At 40.5% G+C, this 23495-nt stretch overlaps 1 protein-coding gene across 1 annotated transcript in view; it reads right to left on the reverse strand.

Annotated features, from left to right (window-relative positions):
* LOC307267520 (uncharacterized protein) overlaps positions 1–23495 on the reverse strand; it is a 67432-nt gene that overhangs the window by 38525 nt on the left and 5412 nt on the right. The window contains exons 8-17 of the mRNA XM_080049856.1: positions 23144–23317; positions 21875–21952; positions 21744–21755; positions 21566–21640; positions 20741–20794; positions 20575–20628; positions 19207–19260; positions 19070–19114; positions 18077–18130; positions 17641–17694 (exon numbers count right to left, since the gene is read on the reverse strand). Of these exons, the coding sequence (XP_079905982.1) occupies positions 17641–17694; positions 18077–18130; positions 19070–19114; positions 19207–19260; positions 20575–20628; positions 20741–20794; positions 21566–21640; positions 21744–21755; positions 21875–21952; positions 23144–23317 (654 nt within the window). The remainder of the gene's footprint in view (positions 1–17640; positions 17695–18076; positions 18131–19069; positions 19115–19206; positions 19261–20574; positions 20629–20740; positions 20795–21565; positions 21641–21743; positions 21756–21874; positions 21953–23143; positions 23318–23495) is intronic.

Below are 23495 nucleotides of genomic sequence, written 5' to 3' on the forward strand. Positions count from 1 at the left end.
TTGTCAAAATCACTTTTTGTCAAAATCTGTGAATATCTCCTCACAACCCGCTACCTGTCTGTACTGTGAGCATGCTTGAACATTTTTTAATGTTAATGCACAGCCTAGGTTCTGTAAACTGGTATGTAAACAAAGGAGGTACCACCGTAGCTAGTAACATTCTAGCTAGAATCGCTGACTCCACTTTTAAATGTTTAAATTGTTAAATGGTTTGTCCTGAAGGTATACATCTTTGATAGATTTATAAATAATTGGGACTATTTTCAGTGGCAAATTAATCCACATGTGATGCTCTAGTGAGTATTTGGGGCAGCAGGACAGTGTAAGTGGGATATAGACCAAATAATCATGTCACCTAGCTCAACAGTGTCACCCAATAATGTGTTTTTAATAGTTTTAGACCACAATGGAGCTCTGTGGCCCAGAGGAATAGTTTTAACAGGCTTAGGATACACACACAATACCTGTTAGAGGGATCAAGTTATTGCTATAGTGGGTCTGCTCATGGGATTGGTTGACAATAAGGAATTATTATGATCCTATAAAGCCCATAACCTTAACAGTAACCGCAACATCCCCTTCAAATTCCAGTCTGGGGCCTTTGGCACATACCACTCCTTCTCCTTTCAATTTGAGTCTAAACTATACAATTAAAGTGAATTCCCTAAACATACAAAACAAGGACAATCTTAAAAGGTAAAAAGTGAAAAGAGTATGTAACATTGTGGTATACACTTCTTTAAAAAGTGCCTGATTAAAACAGTCAAATAAACAGCTCCTCTGAAAAGGATCAAATGTGGCAGTTCTCTTTTGTAAATTGAATGAATAATTAGAACAGCTGTCAGTATGCTTTCAAGTCTGTCCTTTTATGTATTATAATCACAGAAACAACATTGTCTATGGAGCAATTTTGAAAAAATAAAATTACAAATGAAGATATTTTAAGTAATGGGTTGTGAACAATGGATTTTAAAGTGGACACTCTCTCAGCCCTGCAAGCCTGCGACAGATAAATTATACAGCTTTGTTGCCAGGGGGCAATGAAGGACCGACTTCAAAGAAAAATTATCCATAAAATCTAAAAATCAATTAGAACTCAGAGGGAAACAGTGAGGGGCAGCAAAGATTAGTGTAATGCGATTGTCCATGTTAAGGGTTTGCTCAAGCCTGGCAGCAGCTTTTCACACATACTGCAGACAGGACACATCGCTCCTCATCAGAATGAATGGGATTACAACAATCGACAATGGAGCAAATCCAAACACAAATGACCTTTTCAAGATTTTCAACTCATAAAAAGGACTTAGTTTCATCAATTTGTCTCAGCTGCGGAAAACATGATGGCCCATAATTCATCAGTTGAGGAGAAAAATAATTTGGGGAATTGAAAATCACACCTACATATCAGGCCTTCGACCTTTAATTTGAATAGATTAGACGGACTATCATAGGAGATCATTGATGATAGTAGCAGTCCCCATCGCAACTTCAAGGGGCTTGCAGGGACAACATGTATTCAGATATGACCTGACCTCTTGGTTAAATGCTTATTGAGGGCTATGCTAAACATGTTCATCAGAACCATCTCCAAAATTAAACATTTTCTATCACAACCCGACCTTGAAAAAGTCATCCATGCACTAATATTATCCTGTCTAGATTACTGCAACTCTCTGTTAACTGGCATCAACCACAAATAACTCACCCACCACCAGTTGGTTCAGAACTCAGCAGCTAGGCTTCTCACTGGTTTTAACAGACGGCATCACATCACTCCTGTTTTTGCTTCTTTGCACTGGCTCCCTGTCCGTTTTAGAATCGATTTTAAGATTTTATTGATCACTTTTAAGGCTTGTCGGGGTCTTGCCCCCGAGTACGTCACAGACATGCTGACCCCGTACGAGCCTGCTCGCAGCCTTAAGGCCTTTGCACACCGGGCGCGACGCGAATAAACGCAACGTAAAAGCGAATGTTTTGAAATGTGAATTTTGTCGCGTCCCACTTTAGAAGCGACGTCCTAGAAAAATCGAACTCAGTTCGAAAAAATAAAAAACGCAAATTCGCGATGCGAAATGACGGCGCTGGTGTGGAGGCTTGTATTGACTCTGTATACGTTCGTTAATTAACGGATTAATCGCACAAATAAAACGCGCCTGGTGTGCAAAGGCCTTTAGATCCGCGGGCGAGGCCCTCCTTACTGTCCCAAGGTCGAGGCTCAAGACTAGAGGTGATCGGGCCTTCTCCACAAGGGCGCCTCGGCTTTGGAACGACCTGCCTGCGGAGATAAGGCTGGCTGAATCAGTAACCTCTTTTAAATCACTTCTTAAAACACATTTCTATAGACTTACTTTTACGTGATGCCGTCTATTTATTCTTTTTATTCTCTTCCTCAATGTCTTTTTATCCTAGCACCTTTTAATCTTGTTTGGTTTGTTGTGTGTGTGTGTATATATGAGTATGTGTATTTATCTTTTTGTATGTGTGTTTTTTATGTATTCATTTGATTGTACTTGCTCTTATGTATTTTGTTAAAGCACTTTGTAAACCAATGTTTTTAAAAGTGCTATATAAATAAAGATATTATTATTTTTATTATTATTATGTTCCATGTCAAAAAGTACATGTGAGTCATCATGTGCCCAAGTGGAAGGAGAGGCGGGGAAGGTTAAAAACTGGCTTAGGACCATCTGTTCCTGTCGTTTTATGACTACGGACAAAATGGGGCCTGAAGCGCTGCATATTGAATAACACTACAGGTAGACATGTGGCTGAGATAGTGACATGACTTGATAAAGATTGTTCAGGTCCAATTTGATATTGGAGTTCCCACAAACAAAGGAGCTCCTGGTTCCTTGGTTCCTACCCTCACCTATGTATAGCCATGAAAGCTGGGTCATGACCCAAATAAGATTGCGTGGAAATGGGTTTTCAAAGGAGGGTGGCTGGCGTCTCACTTAGAGATAGGGTGAAAAGCTTAGGAACTCGGAGTAGAGTCGATGCTCCTTTGCAAGAAAGGAGCAAGTTGAGGTGGTTGGGGCATCTGGTAAGGATGCCTCCCTGGGTGCCTCCCTAGGAAGGTGTTCCAGGCACTTATCAGAGTCCTGTATATTTATCTGAAATCTCTATAGGTCCGAGACAAAAATACATTTATTCTAGCCTTGTGTTTGAAGGGGATGAAACTAGTCCATGTTTATTGGTCAAGAGAGTTTACTACGTCATAACCAGAAGTCTCACTGGGAAGAGACCATTTAACTGTCATCAGCATCAAGATGTTTGTCGATAAAGATGTTTTCTCCAAATGGCCCATGCTGGTGTGATGGCTTTTAGGATAACAGTGGTGGATGAATGGTTCGTCGGTTCCACACTTCAGAGCAGACTGACATATTTCAGTAGGATGGATTGCAATGAAACTTGGTGTGGATACATTCAAGACCCCTAAAGGTCAAGGTGTAATAATGTTGGAGATCGCTTGACTTTCCATCAAGAGCCAACAGCGTGTATATATTTATTTTTGTTCAGAGGGAAATTTCTCAGCCACTACTGGATAAATTGTCTTGAATTTTGGTACACAATCCCGACAGGACAAACTATTGACTTTTGATGATCCTCTTAGGTGTAATCTAGCACCATCCTCAGGCCAAAATTTGTCAAACGATACCACTGGTGTACAATCTCTGCAAATCATCAACATGTTGCCATTACAAGCTTTTTAATACACTGACATTAACAATTAGCCTAAAGCATTGTTCTGTCTAGATAAAGTTCAAGTAGAGAGAAAACTGTTGACCTATTTTGTCAAGATTAATGAGGCTCCATCTCTCAACTATTATCAAGGGATCTCATAGCGTTTCCTATCACCCTAGGATCATTTTAGCTGAAGAATATTCAAACCAAACTCTTTTCTCACTCTCATCTTCTGATATTGCAATAAATGCCACTTCACAGCTACCCAACCCTGCTAACACAAAAACTAGCAAACCCAGCGTCAGATTTGAAAAAAGCATGTTTTGTAAAACAATTACCCCAACAAAAAAAACGTACCCTAGAAGCTGAAAACACCGTAATATTCATCAAGTAGATTAGTTAAAACGTTACAGCAGAAAAACAGAACTTCATCCTTAGGCCAAATAGATGAAAGGTGCTGGTCCTTTCTAAATATAAATTGATTGTTTGAGCTATTCCTGTTTGTGGGCGTGGTGTTGCTGTGACTTTGAGATGCAAGACTTGCAAATGAGAGTAAGAATGAGCCCAAAGTGGGTAAAAGTGTGACAGGACCAAAAACAAAGCTCCGGAATGGTGTAGACTTACATAAAGTCAATTCCATGAATTTCTCAATATAGATCATGTCTTTTAACTGGTTAATCTCAAACAAACTCCACTGAAGTATTTTGAAATTGTCTGGCTCTTGACTTGGTGTTCACCCCATATGGACCTGGTCTTGACGTGAACCTGGTCTTTCCATTAACCTGGATTAAGCTATGGTCTAACTATAGCCCTCGTTCATTGCTCTGCAGGGCTTTAAGTATACCACTGCCTGGTTTGAAGCACTTTCTTTGTCTCGGCAGACACAGGTTACAAGGTCCCACCAACGTATATTTTAAAGTGCAGAGCTCTGCATGTTGGCAGTGAGGAGGAAACAACTGAATTAGCTCAACACTGTCTGTTTCCCTTTTGAAGAGTCTAGCCGCACTACGCACATAAACCCATGGGAGCAGCAGACCTCATAATTATACAGCCAAGACGCCCACCATGGCCCAATAAATGACAAGATGACATAAATCTCTGGGTGTCTAGAACAAGGGAAAAGAGACTAGACGGAAGAGACAGAGTGCTCGACATCCCCGCGCTGCTGGAATACACTTGAATGAATTCTAGTGAGGGATCCGAAAAGTCAATAAAAGATAAAGACAGCAAGCAAAACGATACAATAAAAGAAAAAAGTCTTTGTCTGACCAGATCCTTTTACAACAGAGGATTAAAGTAAACTGCGTACTGCTCTCGGTGGGTTAGGAGTCAGTTGCTGCCAGAAAAGCAGAAGCTGACAGTTCAAGAGAGGTTTCAGTGTGTAGTCAAACTTTAGAATGGATTAAGATTTCAACTAAAGCTGTTTTTCCATGGGCCTGGTAAAGCCTATACTTCAATTGCACCATGTAGCTAGAGCCCTTATTCATTTAATCACCAACATGAATTCATCTCAGAAAGACATCTGTGTAACTTTATTCCATCAAATTCAAAATCAAGTGTCCTCATTGGCCAAAAGGTCTTGAAAACAATTTTGCCAATGTATCAAAATGCAATTTGCCCAATGTTCAGTACACAATAATAATGTGTTCAGTTGGAAGGAGACGGAAGATGTGGCTTGACAGGGTTTATTCTTAGAAGTCTCTCTGCATACACAAAGAAGGGATATTCATTGTACATGTCCCGAGTTTGCATACATGGTATGAAACCACCAGGAACACATGACATTACAACATGTTGGCAGAAATCTTTGCTCTCCAAATGTTGTTGCTGATGATGTGTCGATCAGCAAATCACATACAAAACACTACATCATAGTCCTGGAGGAGGGCAACGGGTTGGTTTGATCAAGTGTGTCTAATTACTACTTTCCACAAAATAAATTGTCCCAAAACAAACTGTTATGGGTCGTTTCCACCGAGCACTGAGGCTTAGTACCCCAAGGAAAGGGTGACACAAATATGTTCGGAACAGTTAGCAGATTTTGTTACCTTTCCCCACTTTTGACAGTGGAAATGCAAATAAATGTGTGCTGTACCAAACCGAACTGCACCGCTCATGGAAACGAGGCTCTAGAAGCCTTTCCTTCGCATTTTCCATTTTTTTTTTTTTTTTTTTTTATAATATATTTTTTATTGTCACAGGGCAATTTATAACACCCAAAGGGGGAATCGTTGCATACACTCAGTATACAGTATATCTACACATAACTACATGCATACACACCTATACACATACACATTTATATACCTACATATATATATATATATACACATACATATCCATACATATACATATCCATACATACATATATCCACACATGTCCACATACAGTATCTCACAAAAGTGAGTACACCCCTAACATTTCTTCAAATATTTCATTATATCTTTCCATGCGACAACACTGAATAAATGATACTTTGATACAATGTAAAGTAGTCAGTGTAATGCTTGTACAACAGTGTTAATTTACTGTCCCCTCAAAATAACTCGATACACAGCCATTAATGTCTAAACTGTTGGCAACAAAAGTGAGTACACCCCTAAGAAAAAATTTCCAAATTGGGCCCAAAGTGTAAATTTTTTGTTTTGCCATCATTATTTTCTAGCGCTGCCTTAACCCTCTTGGGCATGTAGTTCGCTAGAGCTTCAGAGGTTGCAACTGGAACCCTCTTCCACCCATTCATGACGACATCAAGGAGCTGGTGGATATTAGAGTCCTTGCGCTCCTCCATCTCCCGTTTTAGGATGCCCCAAAGATGCTCAATAGGGTTTAAGACTGGTGACATGCTTGGCCAGTCCATAACCTTTACCCTCAGCTTCTTTAGCAAGCCAGTGGTCGTTTGGAGGGGTGTTTGGGGTCGTTATCATGTTGCAGTACTGCCCTGCGGCCCAGTTTATGAAGGGAGGGGATCATGCTCTGCTTCAGTATGTCACAGTACATGTTAGAATTCAATGAACTGTAGATCCCCAGTGCTGGCAGCACTCATGCAGCCCCAGACCATGACACTCCAACCACCATGCTTGACTCTAGGCAAGACACACTTGTCTTTGTACTCCTCACCTGGTTGCCGCCCCACACTCTTAACACCATCTGAACCAAATAAATGTATTTTGGTCTCATCAGACCACAGGACATGGTTGCAGTAATCCATGTCCGTAGTCTGTTTGTCTTCAGCAAACTTTTTGTGGGGTTTCTTGTGCATCATCTTTAGAATAGGCTTCCTTCTGGGATGACAGCCATGCAGACTAGTATGATGCAGAGTGCGGCGTATGGTCTGAGCACTGACAGGTTGACCCCCCACCCCTTCAAGCCCTTCAGCAATGCTGGCAGCACTCATACGTCTATTTTCCAAAGCCAACCTCTATGTACGACGCTGACCATGTGCACTCAACCTTCGTAAACTGGGCCGCAGGGTGGTATTGCAACATGATAACGACCCCAAACACACCTCCAAGACGACCAGTGGCTTGCTAAAAAAGCTGAGGGTAAAGGTTATGGCCTGGCCAAGCATGTCTCCAGACCTAACCCCTATTGAGCATCTTTGGGGCATCCTCAAACGGAAGGTGGAGGAGCGCAAGGTCTCTAATATCCACCAGCTCTGTGATGCTGTCATAAATGGGTGGAAGAGGGTTCCAGTTGCAACCTGTGAAGCTCTAGTGAACTACATACCCAAGAGGGTTAAGGCAGTGCTGGAAAATAATGGTGGCCACACAAAATATTTACACTTTGGGCCCAATTTGTAAATTTTTTCTAAGGGGTGTACTCACTTTTGTTGCCAGCAGTTTAGACATTAATGGCTGTGTGTCGAGTTATTTTGAGGGGACAGTAAATTTACACTGTTATACAAGCTGTACACTGACTACTTTACATTGTATCAAAATGTCATTTCTTCAGTGTTGTCCCATGGAAAGATATAAAGAAAAATGTGAAGAAATGTGAGGGGTGTACTCACTTTTGTGAGATACTGTACATACAGATCTTCCCGATGTGTTATTCAGATTCACACCGTAGATGTTTCCGTAGAAGAAACATAATATATGTTAAAAGAGATTATAATAAATCAAATGTCAGTACACGGTCAAGGCTCTGCAGACTGGCATGTAAACAGTAAACCCCTTAGTACACACACATCATGGACAGGTATTGGGGCATAAGAAGACATTCTCTGATCCCAACAAAAGAAAAAACAGCTAGAAGACAAGAATCTCGCATTTTCCAGAGTAACCGGGACATCATTTCTGGAAGGAGACCCTGCCATTAACGTTTTAACATGCCATTTTTAATGCTAAGAGCAAACCATCAAAATTCCATTCATCTACATTTTAGTGGGTCAGGATAAATAAAACCAATGTCTCCATAATTAGTTACACAAGCAGAAATGAAATGAATAGAGTAAAGTGATTGTTCAGAACACTAACGGTGCACTCGCACATTTGATGCCGCTCCACTCGTTCTTCAGTAGCCATTCATTGGCTGTTTGGCAGCCAGCTGACTGGTACGATCCAAACATATTCATGCAGGTGCACAAGGCGGTCATAATAACCATTAACCTGCTGCAGCTTCCATCGCCCTTTCTCCTAATGTGCTTATACAGGAGTTTAGTATTATGAATGTAACTTATAACTGCTCATAGCCCACAACTTTCTCCACCAAATCTATGGAATCATTTTCAATAAATGGTCAATTTTGGTGTCTCTTTCAGAAATTATAATTGTGAAAAAGCTAATATCAACAGAGCATACATAGCATATATTTTTCAACCCCATAATTACAAAGTGCCTTTCCTACTATATAGGACCTTTATTAAACCTGCCAACTGCTACAGAAGCAACTGTCCACCCTCCATAACAAAAATAGAAGGAAAAACAGCGTACTGTCAGCAAGTGCAGGCTTGGCTGATTAATTGCCACCTCAAACTATGTCACTAGCCCATGAAGCATGTCTTTGCACTCTGCCATTATAAATAAATAGCATATTCTGGGTGTGTGTGTGTGTGTGTGTGTGTGTGTGTGTGTGTGTGTGTGTGTGTGTGTGTGTGTGTGTGTGTGTTTAGGGGTGAGGGGGGTCAGTACGTGTCGAGGGACGTGCCTCATTTGCCTCGCTCAGAGCATTTACGTGAGTAAAGCAGCACCTAATGTGCCTTCCTAATCACCATGATGAATCACCACATTAAAAAGCTTAATGTGTGATGGTACAGCTATTATACGTCTTTAGTATAATTTATTGTTCTAGAGATATTTCAATGGGTAGCGAAGTGGGAGGGGTTATTATGGACGTCCAGGGTTCATAAACAAAAAGGCCTCAATATTTTCTTCATCGATAATGTTTGGTGGACAGCTGGACTGGTCAAGATCCAACTTAAAGCTATAGTGCGTAACTTTTTCGTAAAAATGGAATGCCGGTTACATTCAAGCCATCGTCAAATGAGTTGACACAAACTTGATTAAGCCTGATCAGCTCCACAAAACTCTCTCTTTAATTCTTCTGAGTATGGCAGCGTTTACAAACTGGCGCAGTAGCTCAGAAAAATCTAGAAAAAAGTGCAGACAGAATGTTTTTTATTCTACTGCTTAGAGACGTATAGGAGAAAGTATCAAATCCATGCATGATCACAGAAGGCATACCTCATGTAGCTAAATGTTTCCAAATGAATATGGTCCAGCCTTGCAATTTTTCTAATCTATTGTTTACGTGAGCAGCAGTTTATTAATCTGTTTAGACCCACTTCTCGAGCCATGGTGACACCCAGGAAGCTCTGTACATGTTGTACTTGAGGTGAACCACTGATGATTTGGAGAACTTACAGCCTGCAGGATGGATACATCGTAACTTACATACAGTATGTAATTAGGAAAGTCTCTGAACTCACTGCTAAATTACAAGCACAGGGGTTAAAAGTAAACCCCACTGAAACCCAGCTGCTTCCCTCTGATAAGTAGAGGGGCACTATTGTTAACATTTTCTTATTTAAGTAACTTAATTTATAGCATCATACAGATTCTTAGGACCTTGATAGTTCACTTGCTGCTAATGATGATGCTAAAGTCTTTATGTTCTTTACTGTTGGATTTTCCGAAAATTATGAATAAGAAAGTCCCCCATTTTAAACACTATGGCAATTATTCCAAATGTTTTTTCTTAAAGGTAATCGTTAGACAATTAGTGACTAGAGGGAAGGAATGTGTATCTTTATCTCCCTGTGACACGAAAGCCCTTTATCAAAACCCATCATTTTGAGAAGTAGAGGACAGAATGTGTGATAATGATAGACATACAACTGCCACAAAGCTCATCAATGCACTTGCTTGACTTGAGTGTGAAACATCAAACCCAACATTGTTTGAAATTGGATGTACACTAGTTGCCGATAGAAGGCAGGTTCATACTGTATGTATGTGTGTGTTGGAGTGTGTGATTAAAGAGCATGCTGACAGCCCTTAAGCCTTATACAGCATATCTAAGTTTAGGCCTCATTAACATTCAATGGAGCTGTCATGGATGGGTGGGTGGACAGAAATTCTTCACAGTTGATGGAAGATTTGTCCGCAGGCGGGCGACCACACTGGGAGCTAATTTGGTTCTGCACGGATCACATCTGGATTTTCTTTTTTCTTTACTTCTTTTTTACTATCATTGGCTGTTCACCCCCCTGGCAGTTGAATAGGAGCTGTTATAATGCTGGGCTTACACAGCAGTATTTACAGGCCATACTCCGACGAGAACATTTTTCACAACTCTGTTAAAAGACATCTGTGATTTTAAAATAATTTACTAGTTGCACGGCTGTAGCCAGGATTGTGGAAATACTGGAAGTTGTAAGTCAAAACTCTCCCAATGAACCCTATCTCCCTAAAAGAACATGTTTAAAAAGACACTTTTCTTAGATTACATGATTTTGATCATTTATAGAAAAAAAGTAGGGGGTATGTTCTGTTTGTAATGTACGTACCTCAATACGTGATGAACTTAATGCTGTTTCAAATAATCAGCCACCATGTGTTAACAGTACAATGTAAACTCCTCTTCGGGCCATTAAATTCCCCATATTCCCAGAAATAATACTGAGGACATGACCTCAGTGGCCCAGCCTCACTGGTCATATAGTCACAGGCTCTGTGGTGAAGAAAATTAAATGGTAATAAAGGTCAGCGAATGGAGAATGGTTGTCATATTATACTTTACTGCATAACGAAAAAGGCCTGTTTAGCCTACCATAACAGCTTTCTATAGTTTTTCTTTTTACGTTGTTGCCATTGGATTGACCGGACCAGTGGTGCTGAATAAACTCAAAACTGCATTGATATTAGAGCAGTTTAATACTTTTAATACTATTTAATACGTATTTAGTCGAAAATAACTTTTTTGCTTCTCTAACAGTAACTACAAGTAGATATTTGATAGTGTGAGGCCTTGATTGGCTACTCCGCCAGTCACACATGATTCACATTGTTTTGTTTTTCTGTTGCACTACCTGATACACAAACTATCAAACATAACAAATATTCATACTGCACAATTACTTTTGTTTTGAAAAAAAAAACAGGAGAAGAAAAATGAGCAGACAAAGACTCACATTCAAAAGCCCAGTTATTCTTTCACTAGAGCTATTTGTTTTGCATTTTGTCGCCTTCTGATGGAGCCCTCCCTGTGATACGTTTGTGAAATTAGCCTACCGTAGTCCACCTTTTTCCTCACTGTGGCCAGAGAAAGACGCAACTAACTGCTCTGCTCAATTGATTTCTTGTGCTAGAGCTGAACTGAAACCTTGTTAGATCCTCTGTGAAGCCCTCAGCTCACCTGTGGTGCATTTGTATTTGGACTGCTCCAGAATAAATGTCCTTGTCAACAAATATTAGAGAAGAACTAACATGTGAACCCAGAATACTTCAAACAAGTATACAGCCAGAAGACTTCATGTGTTTGCTTCAGTGATTCATGAGCGGGCAAGTTGGCATAACCAGGGAAAACTTCAAAACTATTTATGCCAAACATTGGATCTCATGCCATATGATTGAAATGAATCACCCAGCTTTTTATGAAGTGCCCGCTGTACATCTAAAACTAAATGTCAATAACAACACTTAGACATCAACTCTTGACATTGTAGGCAAACCTCTGCATTTAAACTCTGCCCTTTCAACCAACAACTACTTTCCAGCACACGTTGCTGTTTCCTGTTAATCATTAGGATGTGCAATGTTCCCTGACATTGCGTTGTTGGTCTCGTGACATCTGTGATGCCACTCAAGTCATGTCAACACCAGATTGGAATTTGAGATAAATGTAGGCATCTGGCAGTGTAGCCAGTCTTACTGTATATGCACTTTTGTTTAGCTGTGTATTCACATAGGCCTAATGCATTTGTTAGAGAAGAAAGGTGATTATCGGCAATGATCTGGAAAAAGCCTACACACTGAACCAACCCTTTGGTGGTTCAAGGGTTGATCGTACAATCTAAGGTTGTATCTCTTCATGCAGAATCTGAGGGCTTTTTTTTGACAAATCAGGTCAAGCTGCACTAATACAGTATTTTTAAGCTAACAACAGATCAGATAACTTGGTGAAACATGAGGTTTCGCTCACAAAGAACCATCATTAAACTACGTAGGCCTAGTTCCCGTCAGCTCGCCAAATTGTTTAAGTATCTTTCACGGTGTGTTCTGGTTTTTACGGACCACAACCTTTGCTGGTTTGGTTCACTCTTATCACTCTCATCAGCACTGTTCCCAGCAGCCGCAGATGTTTACAGTGATATGATCTCTGTTAAAGCCGATGATTAACCCACTGTACACAACACAACCAACAGCAAACAGACAAACTTAGTGGCTAGCTGTTGTACTTAATGGAGCATTTAGCATCTAAAGAGCCAAATATTGTTTCCCTAGGAAGACTGAAGCTTTAAGGAATTAAACTAAATTAAATTTAAAAAAGCAAATAGGCAACTGTTGGCTAACACATTTGCCATAACACTTCTATAAGCTGATAACATTCGAATATGTTTTCAGCCTGTCCTTAAAGTAATAAAATAACTAGATATAAAAGTTTAAAGCTGCTTTAAGGCATTTATTTGATTTGTATTTAAGATTTTTTGATATACACTTGACCTTGAAATGTGACCTTTCAACAGTCACCTCACACTGAGGCTTGGCTAACAGGCTCCCCTGACCCATTAAGACCCAAAATAATGCATATTAATTTATCCTCATTATTTTTCTAGCCCATCTCTTATTTGCGAGAAACTACATTTCTAAAGCAATGCACAGGGCAATATCCAGCAGGTTGCCATATGCAGGTCTACTAAACATTTGTTTGTATATTTCTGCTTATAATTGAAAGTTTGGTTCAACCAAATTCTCTTCCCCCTCTCTAACTGTGACCAAATTGGTCCTTTTTTTACGTATCTTCAACCTCCTTTACTGTGGTAGCAGCTGCCAAACCAAGAATAAAAAGCAGAACGCTGGCTAACCACAGTCCCAGTTTGTGCCTTTGGTTGTGTTAGCATTAGCAAGCCTGATAACCACCAGCAAGGGAAACAACTACGTAAGTGAACACAATTTGTTCCTTTGCAGTGGCAGTAAAAACTACACATGGCCCAACAATAACTGTTCTATATAGAGAGCTTACCCAGATATCTAGGGCTGATAAACAGTAGTTTGAACGTCACTAAACCGCTACAGCTATGGTTCTAACATCCTCTATACACAAACACACCTGAGAGGCTCTTATAGAAGAGCTGCTAGCTCAGCCACAACACAGTTACCCACACAGTGACACTCTCAAAGGCAATACATTAGCTTCAAGTGGCTGTCAAGCTCCAGCAAACCCACTGTCTTTTCAGTAGAGACAGAGTCTAAGGGTGTATTCACACTGGGAAAGTCCGCTAGTTCACTTGCTTTGGTCCAGACCAAATAGAATTTAGATTTTTTTTGTTTGTTGTGGTCCACTTTCATATTGCCCCTTTTGCAAGTGAACCAGCTGAGGTCATTCATTCATTGGACAGACACTCTGGGGCAGTGTTGCCAACTCTTCAGTAAGGAAAGTAGCTATTGGCTGTCCAAAAAGTCGCTAGAAGTCGCCAGATGACGTCATCACCTAATTTGCATATGTGTAGATGACGTCATCGCCTAATTTGCATATTTGTAGACAGGGGTTTTATACAGTAATATTTGAATAGATGAGGTTCTAGTGTTATGAACGTGACAATCGCATAAACAACCAACGTGGTAATGTTAAGTCTAGCAGTAATCCTACATGCTCATGGTTTAAAAAAGCACTGCATAACATTTTGAATTGCACTACTCGTAGACTGTAGAAGAGGTGGGAAAAGCTGCTAACTGCTAATAATGATGCTAACGGAACACGAGCGGAGAGGTGTATCTCCTGCTCTGACCACAGCTGGGAGGGGCTGCTGCGCAAGGACCGGGCCGTCTGTCAATGCTCTGTGACGGGGGACGGGCCGGGAGGCTCCCGCTGCTCGTTGAGAAGCGTTAAAAGTGATATTTGCTTCGGCGAAAAAGTCACCAATAACTCCAGAAAAGAAGCTAGATTTGTTGCTTTTTTGAAAAAAAGTCGCCAAAGGGGTCTGAAAAGTCGCTAAATCTAGCGACAAAATCGCTAAGTTGGCAACACTGCTCTGGGGTTGAGAGAAGCAGGAAGCACAAAGTGAAAACTGCGAAATTGTTAACAATCATGGAGATACATACTGCGATCGTGTTTATTTTGTGCCATCAGCAAATAACAACTGTGCATCATTAAAATCTGAAGGGTAGACTGCGAGTCATTTACGTTGTAGAGAGAGGGAGGCGGTGGGCTACTGCCTGATCTACAGTTCGATATAATATAGGGTTAAAAATTATAAATAAATAGGCCTACATCTATAAATAAAGAAGAAAAACATAAACTGATTGTTTTGTCATATGGTTGAAATATGTAGAACTACAGTATGTCAATGCCACATTATGTGGCTTGTAGCCTACGATGTGAAACATAATTTTTACTGTATTCATGCAGCTGGACGCGCGGCTCGCGAGAAGAATAGACTCACGCTGTGTCTGCTGGGTGTCAGTTCGGCGCAGCTCAGCTCCAAACTGACACGGGGTAATATTGACGGTCCTGTTAACACGGTAAGCTAAATAAAAACACACACGTCATGCAAAGCACAGCATGAACCTGTTGGCACTGTGCGGGAGACGCTCTCCTCTCCTTCATCTGATCGCTGAACACATCAGCATTTTACGCGTCCTCTATCAGATGTAATATATTCGCTCGGGGCTCCAGGTCAAACCACAACTAATCTTCCTAACAATGGCGACGAAAACACTTTCCTGTAATGTGAAGCTGACGGCAATTTATCAAAAAGAAAAGAAAGAAAAGCCGCAGAGCTTCCTGCATTTGGGTCGGGTCGAGTCCGGCCAAATTCACACCACAAACGAACTGCAGCAGAGAGCGTTTGTTTGGTCCGCCCCCTAGTGCGATTGCTGTATTCACACCTGCCTGAAAGATGCGCACCGAAGGCGGAAGTGCACCTGAGTTAGTTTCAACCGAACTAAACACGGCAGGTGTGAATACACCCTTAGGGTGTATTCACACTGGGAAAGTCCGCTAGTTCACTTGCTTTGGTCCAGACCAAATAGAGTTTAGATTTTTTTTGTTTGGTGTGGTCCACTTTCATATTGCCCCTTTTGCAAGTGAACCAGCATCACGAAGCAAAACCACACGTGATCTGAGGTCATTCATTCATTGGACAGACATTCTGGGGTGGAGAGAAGCAGGTAAAACGAAGTAAAAACTGCGAAATATATAACTGATACGATATGGGGTTAAAAATAATAAATAAATAAATAAATAGGCCAACATCTAGCCTATAAATAAAATTTAAAAAAACATCAAATTAGTGTTGTTTCATATGGTTATAATATGTAGGCCTGTGTCAATGTGTGGCTTGTAGCCTATACGATGTGAAACATAATATTTACTGTGTTTTTGCTGCTGGACGCGCGGCTCGCGAGGAATAGGCTCAAGCTGACACAGCTGAATTAGCCGTGGGTGTGTCAGCTGGGTGTGAGTTCGGCGCGGCTCAGCTCCAAACTGACACAGGGGTAGATATTGACGGTACCGTAACATGGGATGCAAAGTAAAAACACGCACTTCATACAAAGCGCAGCGTGAACCTGTTGTCACTGTGCGGGAGACGCTCCCCTCTCCTTCATCTGATCGCTGAACACATCAGCATGTTTACGCGTCCTGTCTATCAAATGTAATATATTCGCTCGGGGCTCCCGGTCAAACCACAACTAATCTTCCTAACAATGGCGACAACAACACTTTCCTATAATGTGAAGCTGACAGCGATTTATTAAAAAAGAAAAGGCACAGTGCTTCCTGCAATTGGGTCGGATCGAGTCCGGCCAAATTCACACCACAAACGAACTGCAGCAGAGTACGTTTTGAAGCGCATCGAGACCACCTCTTCAACTGGGTCTCGGAGCGTTTGTTTGGTCCGCCCCCGAGTGCGATTGCTGTATTCACACCTGTCTGAAAGATGCGCACCGAAGGCGGAAGTGCATCTGAGTTCGTTTCAACTGAACTAAACACGGCATGTGTGAATACACCCTTAGTGTAGCTTCTCCCTACACAATGAGCGCCCTGCATTTTTTAAAATACTGTACGGAAGAGGGAGAGGGATTTCTAGCAGCAGAGTACTTTTTAAATTGATAAGGAATATTTTTCTGGGATACTGCTTTACATTCTGTCTTCATATTTAATAGAATTGACAAATTACATACTTTTGTATTACATTTTTTCTTTTATCAAGGGCACTTTTGAACTCTGGGGGTACAGGTGCATGGGCCCAAGCCCCCCTTTGGAATTATTTGTGCACGTGCCTGGTTGGCATGGGTAAAAAATCATCAGGGTTACACACTGGTTAGCAGTTGGTGTGAGTTTGTGTCATTCAAACTAACTTGCTGTTTTTCCTAAACACATTTACCACACACCACCAGCCCAGACATCCACACATGGACACCAACTGTGTGCTGTTTCAGCTCCCTGTACCACCACCCTCTAGTTGGTGTGGAGCACTTCCAGATATCTTGGGTAGAGTTGTTTATTGTGATAACGGGAAGCCTCCCAAATTACTGAGTAGGTTGGATGCCAGTCAAACTCAAAGAAGACTCAAAATAGCATTGCACACTTGTTGCCCGCAGGCGTGTTCACTTGCTTGCAGATGTGTGCATGTGCTCTTTCATTTAGCCCCTTGCTCTTTTCAAGTTACCGCAAGGGGAACATCCCAAAATACAGTAGTCCTATGTGGCCTGTGCTCCAGCATGGGTGTTAATTTAATTAACTGCAAGAAGAGAGAGTGTTTCTAGATGTACTGTATGATGTTGTGTTCAATCTTTCTGTTGATATATGAAATGTTTAAACCCCGACACAGGAAAGTATAGTATATTGAGGTTGTCAGTTTCACTTGCACAGAAGAAACTACTAGTCTTTGTTAAAAAAGAAAAGAAAAAAAACAATAAAGAGAAGAGATGGATATCTTGAGCACCGTTATGGCTCCTTTCAAAGGGTCTAAAGGCCACATTATACAGTACAGTCAGGCAGTGACATGTTGCTGCATCAAGGCTAGAATGTGTTCTCGCATTAAGATTTACATGTGGCGTGTAATTGCTCCATTGTCTTGAGTGCACAAATTTAGATTCTTACAGACAGGCCATGTGAAAAGTAGCTTAAATTTTACAGACCCCTCCCAAGGGCATTTCAAGTTGTAAAACTTTTACTGCAAATCATATACTGTATGCTCTGCATTCACTGCTAACAATTTTCGAAGTAAGATTTTCGATGTCTATTTTCGTACATAGAGATGTATCCAAGTAGCTACAGTCTGCACCAACCTTTAGTCCTGGTGGCCCAACAAGTCCGCCATTGCCTGGTAGTCCTGGCTCCCCCTGGTTGGACAATGAACACACTCTGTAAAGTGGAGCAGCAGCAGCAGCCAAATTCAACCCTATTACAGTAATTATCTGTCCCAGTTCAAACACTGCACTAACTTTGCAGAGACTGCTGTGACAGGAGGAAATCCCTACACACATGCACAGAGTAGACTAAGCCTCCAGAATTAGGGAAATGTTCTTCCCGTCTATTTATAGTAGAGTCATGTGCTGTATACATCTGGCTTGACACGCTTAGGTTTTTACATCTGGCATAATCATAATGTTTCCATTGCATGAACTGACACCTCAGATTTCATACTTTAACATCCCGTTACTCAGTTAAGCTGGTTAAATGCATGTCGTATTCACTTGACTGTTGAACAGAACTGGATCTTACCATTGGTCCAGCTTTTCCTGGAGGTCCCAACTCGCCTCTCTCACCAGAGAGACCCTGTATGAAACAAAATCTGCAATTATTTTGGAATGACATTTAATATTATAATTGTTTTAATGTGCTATATAGTATACATATCCCATTATTCCAAGTCATAGTTTAAAAAAAATTCATTACACTAAACCTCATCACTGCACACCCAGAATAAAATCTCATTTTAGTAATAATATGTCAAACTAAAATGACAAACCGGTGAACTGCTTAACATTTTATACAAAGGTAAATAGTTGAATTAGACTAGAACATCCATACAGTATATTGGCCATCATTCATCATGGTATTCTGTTGAAGGGACACATAGAAGAACTCCTTGAACGACCAGTTCAGACTTTCACATGAGCATCCAGCTGGCTCGGTAGTCAGGTGTAAAGCCAAGGAAGCCTTACCCTCCAGGAAGATTTATTACCAACAAGAAAACAAATTGATTCATCCTTGGAACAAGTTGACCACAGTGCCCGGTGATTCGACCAATAGTTCTAACTACTGGTAAAGTTCAAGTTCCCCATGTATATATGGGTAGTGGCAGGGTAATTTCCACTTTCATATACTGTACAATATATGAATACATACTGTACATAAAGATGTACTTAAAATTTCAGGGACACAGAACTCCCTGGGTAAAACAAGTCCATCATCATCCCCAACAGAGGTAGACAACTGGCAACCACTGGGTTGTGTATGTTGGAGGAAGAGTCTTTAGCAAAAGCCTATAACTTTTGTACTATTCCGCTGGTTAGCAGGGCCAAAAAGGGCGGGCTTGAAACTGTCAAACCAAAAACTGTCAATAAACCTGTACACTAAACACCTTTGTGTCTGTGCTGCTCCCTGGAGAGAAGGAAGCGTGTTAAAAGCCTTGTTGTGTTCAGCTTGACTTGTATATTCACACTCCTATATAACCCTTGGATGTCGATAAGACTACTGGTATCATAATCGTACCTTGGGTCCTTGGAGTCCTGGTTCTCCTGGCTCCCCTCCTTCTCCCTGGGCGGTATCAGAAGAATCGGACACTATCAGTACTGGCAGCAGATGAGAAAAGTCACAACACTGATACAACAGCTTCTTTAAAGACTTACCTTGATACCTCCTAGACCAGGCTCCCCTCTTAATCCTGCTGGGCCACCTTCACCCTGCCCGGCCAAGGAAGACATTAGGTAAACGCATGTAATCAAAGTCAGAAACACAGTCACTGAAGTCAAAAACGGAATAAACATTTTTTTTAAAGCCCATTATCGCATTTGGCTTGTAATTAGGGTTGCAAAGGGGTGGAAAGTTTCCGGTAAATTACCGGAAAGTTTCCAGAAACTTTCCACGGGAACTTTCGCTCGGGAATTTTGGGAATATTCAAAATTGGAAATTATAGGAATTAACAAAATGGCGGTAATTTAAATAATTTTTTTTCATAATCAACCAAACTTTTAAACACTATGTTTGGTCATAGGCAGACATCCATGCAAAATAATACAATCAAAAAACATTACATTTGAACAGATTTATTTGTAAGAAGAACTTTATCAAGTTTTGATTATTTTATGAACAATCAATAATTTCACTGAACAACAAAAAGATGAATGTTGAGTAAATTATTACTCATCTGTCTGACCCCACACACTCAATAAATAAAGTCAAATGTCCCCCCACCATGTGATGGAGGAATGCACAGAGCATGTAGGGGACGTGGCCTCAGTACCCCTGCAGTAGGATGTGTGCTATGTGCAATTTGCGAAGTGTACTTGCATAAAATCTGGTTGTTTTAGTCAAGATTATGCTAAAATTTATTGTCCCCAACTATTATATTTAAAATCAAAGCTTAAGCCTCTGTAAACCTGGTCTAGTAAAAATCAATTTATGATATCAAGTTCGGTATCTCAATAAACTTTAAAAAAAAATCTGATTTGAAAATAAATGTTCATAAATATATTAAAACTTGGTTGAAAAAACTGCTTTTTACAGTCTAGAACGTTTGCCTGGACTGAAATAAAATAGTTAGGAGAATTTAGTGCATTTGGTTTGCTTTAAATTTAGTAAATTCCCGTTTATTCCCGTTAATTCCCAAAATTCCCGTTAATTCCCATAAATTCCCGTTAATTCCCATGGAAAGTTTCCAACTTTGAAAATTCAAGGAATTTTGCAACCCTACTTGTAATACATGTCTGTGAAATTTTAAAGCACTATTTCACTAATGTCCAGCTGGCCCTGGTCAGTAGAGCACTTTAATCTGTTGACACAGGGAATCAAACACTTCCAGGTCAGCAAAATCTTGATGACCACATATAGGTTGTGATCTTTGAATAGAGCACCACTTACAGATATTGTTCTGATGGGTATATTAAATGCTGTGTATGAGATTAGATACCAAATGATATTATGATGGACCACCATCATATATCATGTGGTTTGGTGTATAACACCTTTAAAGCTTTGTAATGCAAGAGATGGTTTACCTTCAACCCTGGTAATCCAGGAGAGCCCAATCCCCCAGGTTTCCCATCTTCACCCTGGGGAAAGAGACACAATCCGAGCTGATTCTTTCACCTAGAGACGACATGTTTACTAAAGACTGCTGACAACAGCATGAAGACACTGATGAAGAAACTCTTTAGCACTTACAGGCTTACCATCAGGTCCTGGTGGTCCTTCCCCCCCTTTCTCGCCTCTGAATCCCTGCAGCATTAAAAAAAATGAGATATGTCCCTTTGACACATTGCATTGTACAGCTGGAAATCAGTACCGCTATTTCAAGTAAATTGGCTTTAATAAATACCTATATTTTAAAGCCAGAACTTACGAATGTGTTCAATTTAGAAAAGTTGCATTTTATTACTCAGAAGTCTTTTTTCATATTAAGGAAATCCTTTTTTATTACTTCTTTCAAAAGCAGCACATTGCCCCGTGATCTTTTCCACTCCAAACTATTTTTACCAAAACCTGTAATATGAGATATCCTAAGTCGAACAGCTGAAGCTTACTTTCCTAACATGTTATGTTGTTGCAGAGAGACAACCATTTGCGGTATTTTGTTAAAATCTCAGACTTAGTTAAGTTTTACGGCCGCCCCTTTTGTCAAAAGTACTGCATGGTTAGGCAGCTCTCCAATAACACAGAGATTTTCTAAAATTCACCCTGGGTAAAGATTACTGTGACTCGTCAGAACTAAGTCATTGCAACTAGAAGTCATGAGAGGTCATAGTAGATAGCTGAGATTGAGGACTGGAAAATTATATTTCTGGTATGATTCCAGGTCAAATACATTTAAATTATGTTCTAATTTCTAGGTTTTAACCTTTACAGGTAATAAATGCCACTGTGCTTCAATGCGTAAATAGCTACAAATGTGCGATAACCTCTGATATAATAAATAGTGTTGAATCCAATTGGACAAAGCTGTGTGTGTGTGCGTGCGTGCGTGCATGCGTGTGTGTGTGTGTGTGTTACCATGCGTCCTGGCAGTCCAGGTGGTCCGACCACACATCCCTCTTCCTCTGCAGTGGCTATTCGATCCAAAGGACACTGACGAAACAGACAAACTTATTAATGTGGTTTAGTCATTCAAAAGGGGCTCAATACTTTAAAAAAGCAAAGTCAAAGTGCAGAGAACAGAAACAGCACTCACCCTTTCGTCATCCTGTGTAGAAGACAAGAGAAAAAAATGATAGTGATTATAATTCTAGCCTGCTACTTGCAGCTTTATACAGAGGTACAAAGTGTGACCTTTGCAGTGGAGATACCATTGAGAGCTCTTACCACGGAGTAGATCTCACAAGCTGTTTCTCTCTCACTCTGATGAGGATCACAGTATAGACGCAGCTTCTGAATCTCCACCTGAACAGAAAGCAAATGGAAAAGTCAAATGTTGCTCGGAGGGAATACAAGTGAATAGACAAATAAATTAAATGTATGGGGGATGTAGCTCAGTGGGTAGGGTGTTCAACACACAACTGCAGGGTTGTTGCTTCGATCCCCCGTCTCCCCGCCACATGTCCAAGTGTCCCTGGGCAAGACACTGAACCCCAAATGGCTCCCGATAGTTAGCTTGCACCCTGTGTGGTAGCTGCTCGGTATATGAATGTGTGTTCCAGTTGTAAGTCGCTTTGGATAAAAGCGTCTGCTGAATGACATGTAATGTAATGTAAAGACGCCAAAAATATAGGAACCAAGGAGATGAAAAGTAAAATATGCTATTGAAAGATAAATAAAATGTGTTTACTAACTGACTGCAGGTCAAGGGAAAGGGTACAGTGAGCAATACTGACAGGATAATTCATTGATGTATTCAGTTCTATTTTTTCATTTGTGTGTTTAACTACTACTACATTGTGCCAGTTGCGGTGCCCCGACCCTTACCTATTGTATTGTGTGTCGATTTATTTTATGTTAACAAATAAAAAGGGAGGTTTTCTTACTCTTCTAAAATAAATGCAAAGATACCATTGTTTGTCCTGCATAGTTTATATGAACGAGGATGGTTTATGAAGTTGAGTACAAGTGCTGGAATATTTGAGCTGCATTTTGTTTAAAAAATGTGCTATATAAATATAGTTGTCATCAATATAAATATTAGTAGTAGTAGTAGTAGTAGTAGTAGTAGTAGTAATAGTAGTACAATGGCATCATATGTATTGCATATACAGTATATGCATACTGTATAGATTTCATGAAGACTGTTATACCTATGTTACTTTGTGGAAGAGACGTGATCAATAAATAATCTAAAGCAGGAATTTTAAAAGATTGTTTCTCCCTTCACATCCATGTCTATTATGCAATTCATTTCAATAGCTTGTGTGTGTGTTACAACAAAAGCAAAGCGCTGCACAATCTCTACTTACAAGTGGCATCTCACTATTGCAGAGTTATCCTTACATCAGTTATTCAATATGTCTCCCCGCCGTAGTCTGTTTTTATTTTTCACTTTATGAACCGCGTGCACTTTGTGTCAAAATACAATCAGTCAACGTCTTTTCTTTTTTCAAAGTGTGCATGGAGCTCTCAGTTTGCGATGTTATTACTCACAGGCACAGTGACGTCGGTCCCTCGCCTCTTAGCCACCTGTGTCTCTCCATTGATGTAAATGGGCTCCGCCGGGTCCAGCTTCACTTCTTGGATCTGTTCATCGTCTAGAAAGCCGGTGACCTGGCGTGGCCTCACCAGGAGTTTGAGCTGATGCCACTTTCCATCATACAGAGCCTGAGAGGAGGCAGCCAAAAGTATGAATTTCATTAATACCTAAAGGTTATCTCAACTATAAAAGACACATCGACTGAGAGTTTGTTCATTATTTAAACTGTCTTTGTCCAAGCTTCGAAACATGAATTTGAAAACAATAAATCACTTTCAAAACCCTCTTTCACTCAGCCTTCCTTTT

Source organism: Ammodytes marinus (genome assembly GCF_949987685.1).
Source record: "Ammodytes marinus genome assembly, chromosome: 21".
Lineage (NCBI taxonomy): Eukaryota > Metazoa > Chordata > Actinopteri > Uranoscopiformes > Ammodytidae > Ammodytes > Ammodytes marinus.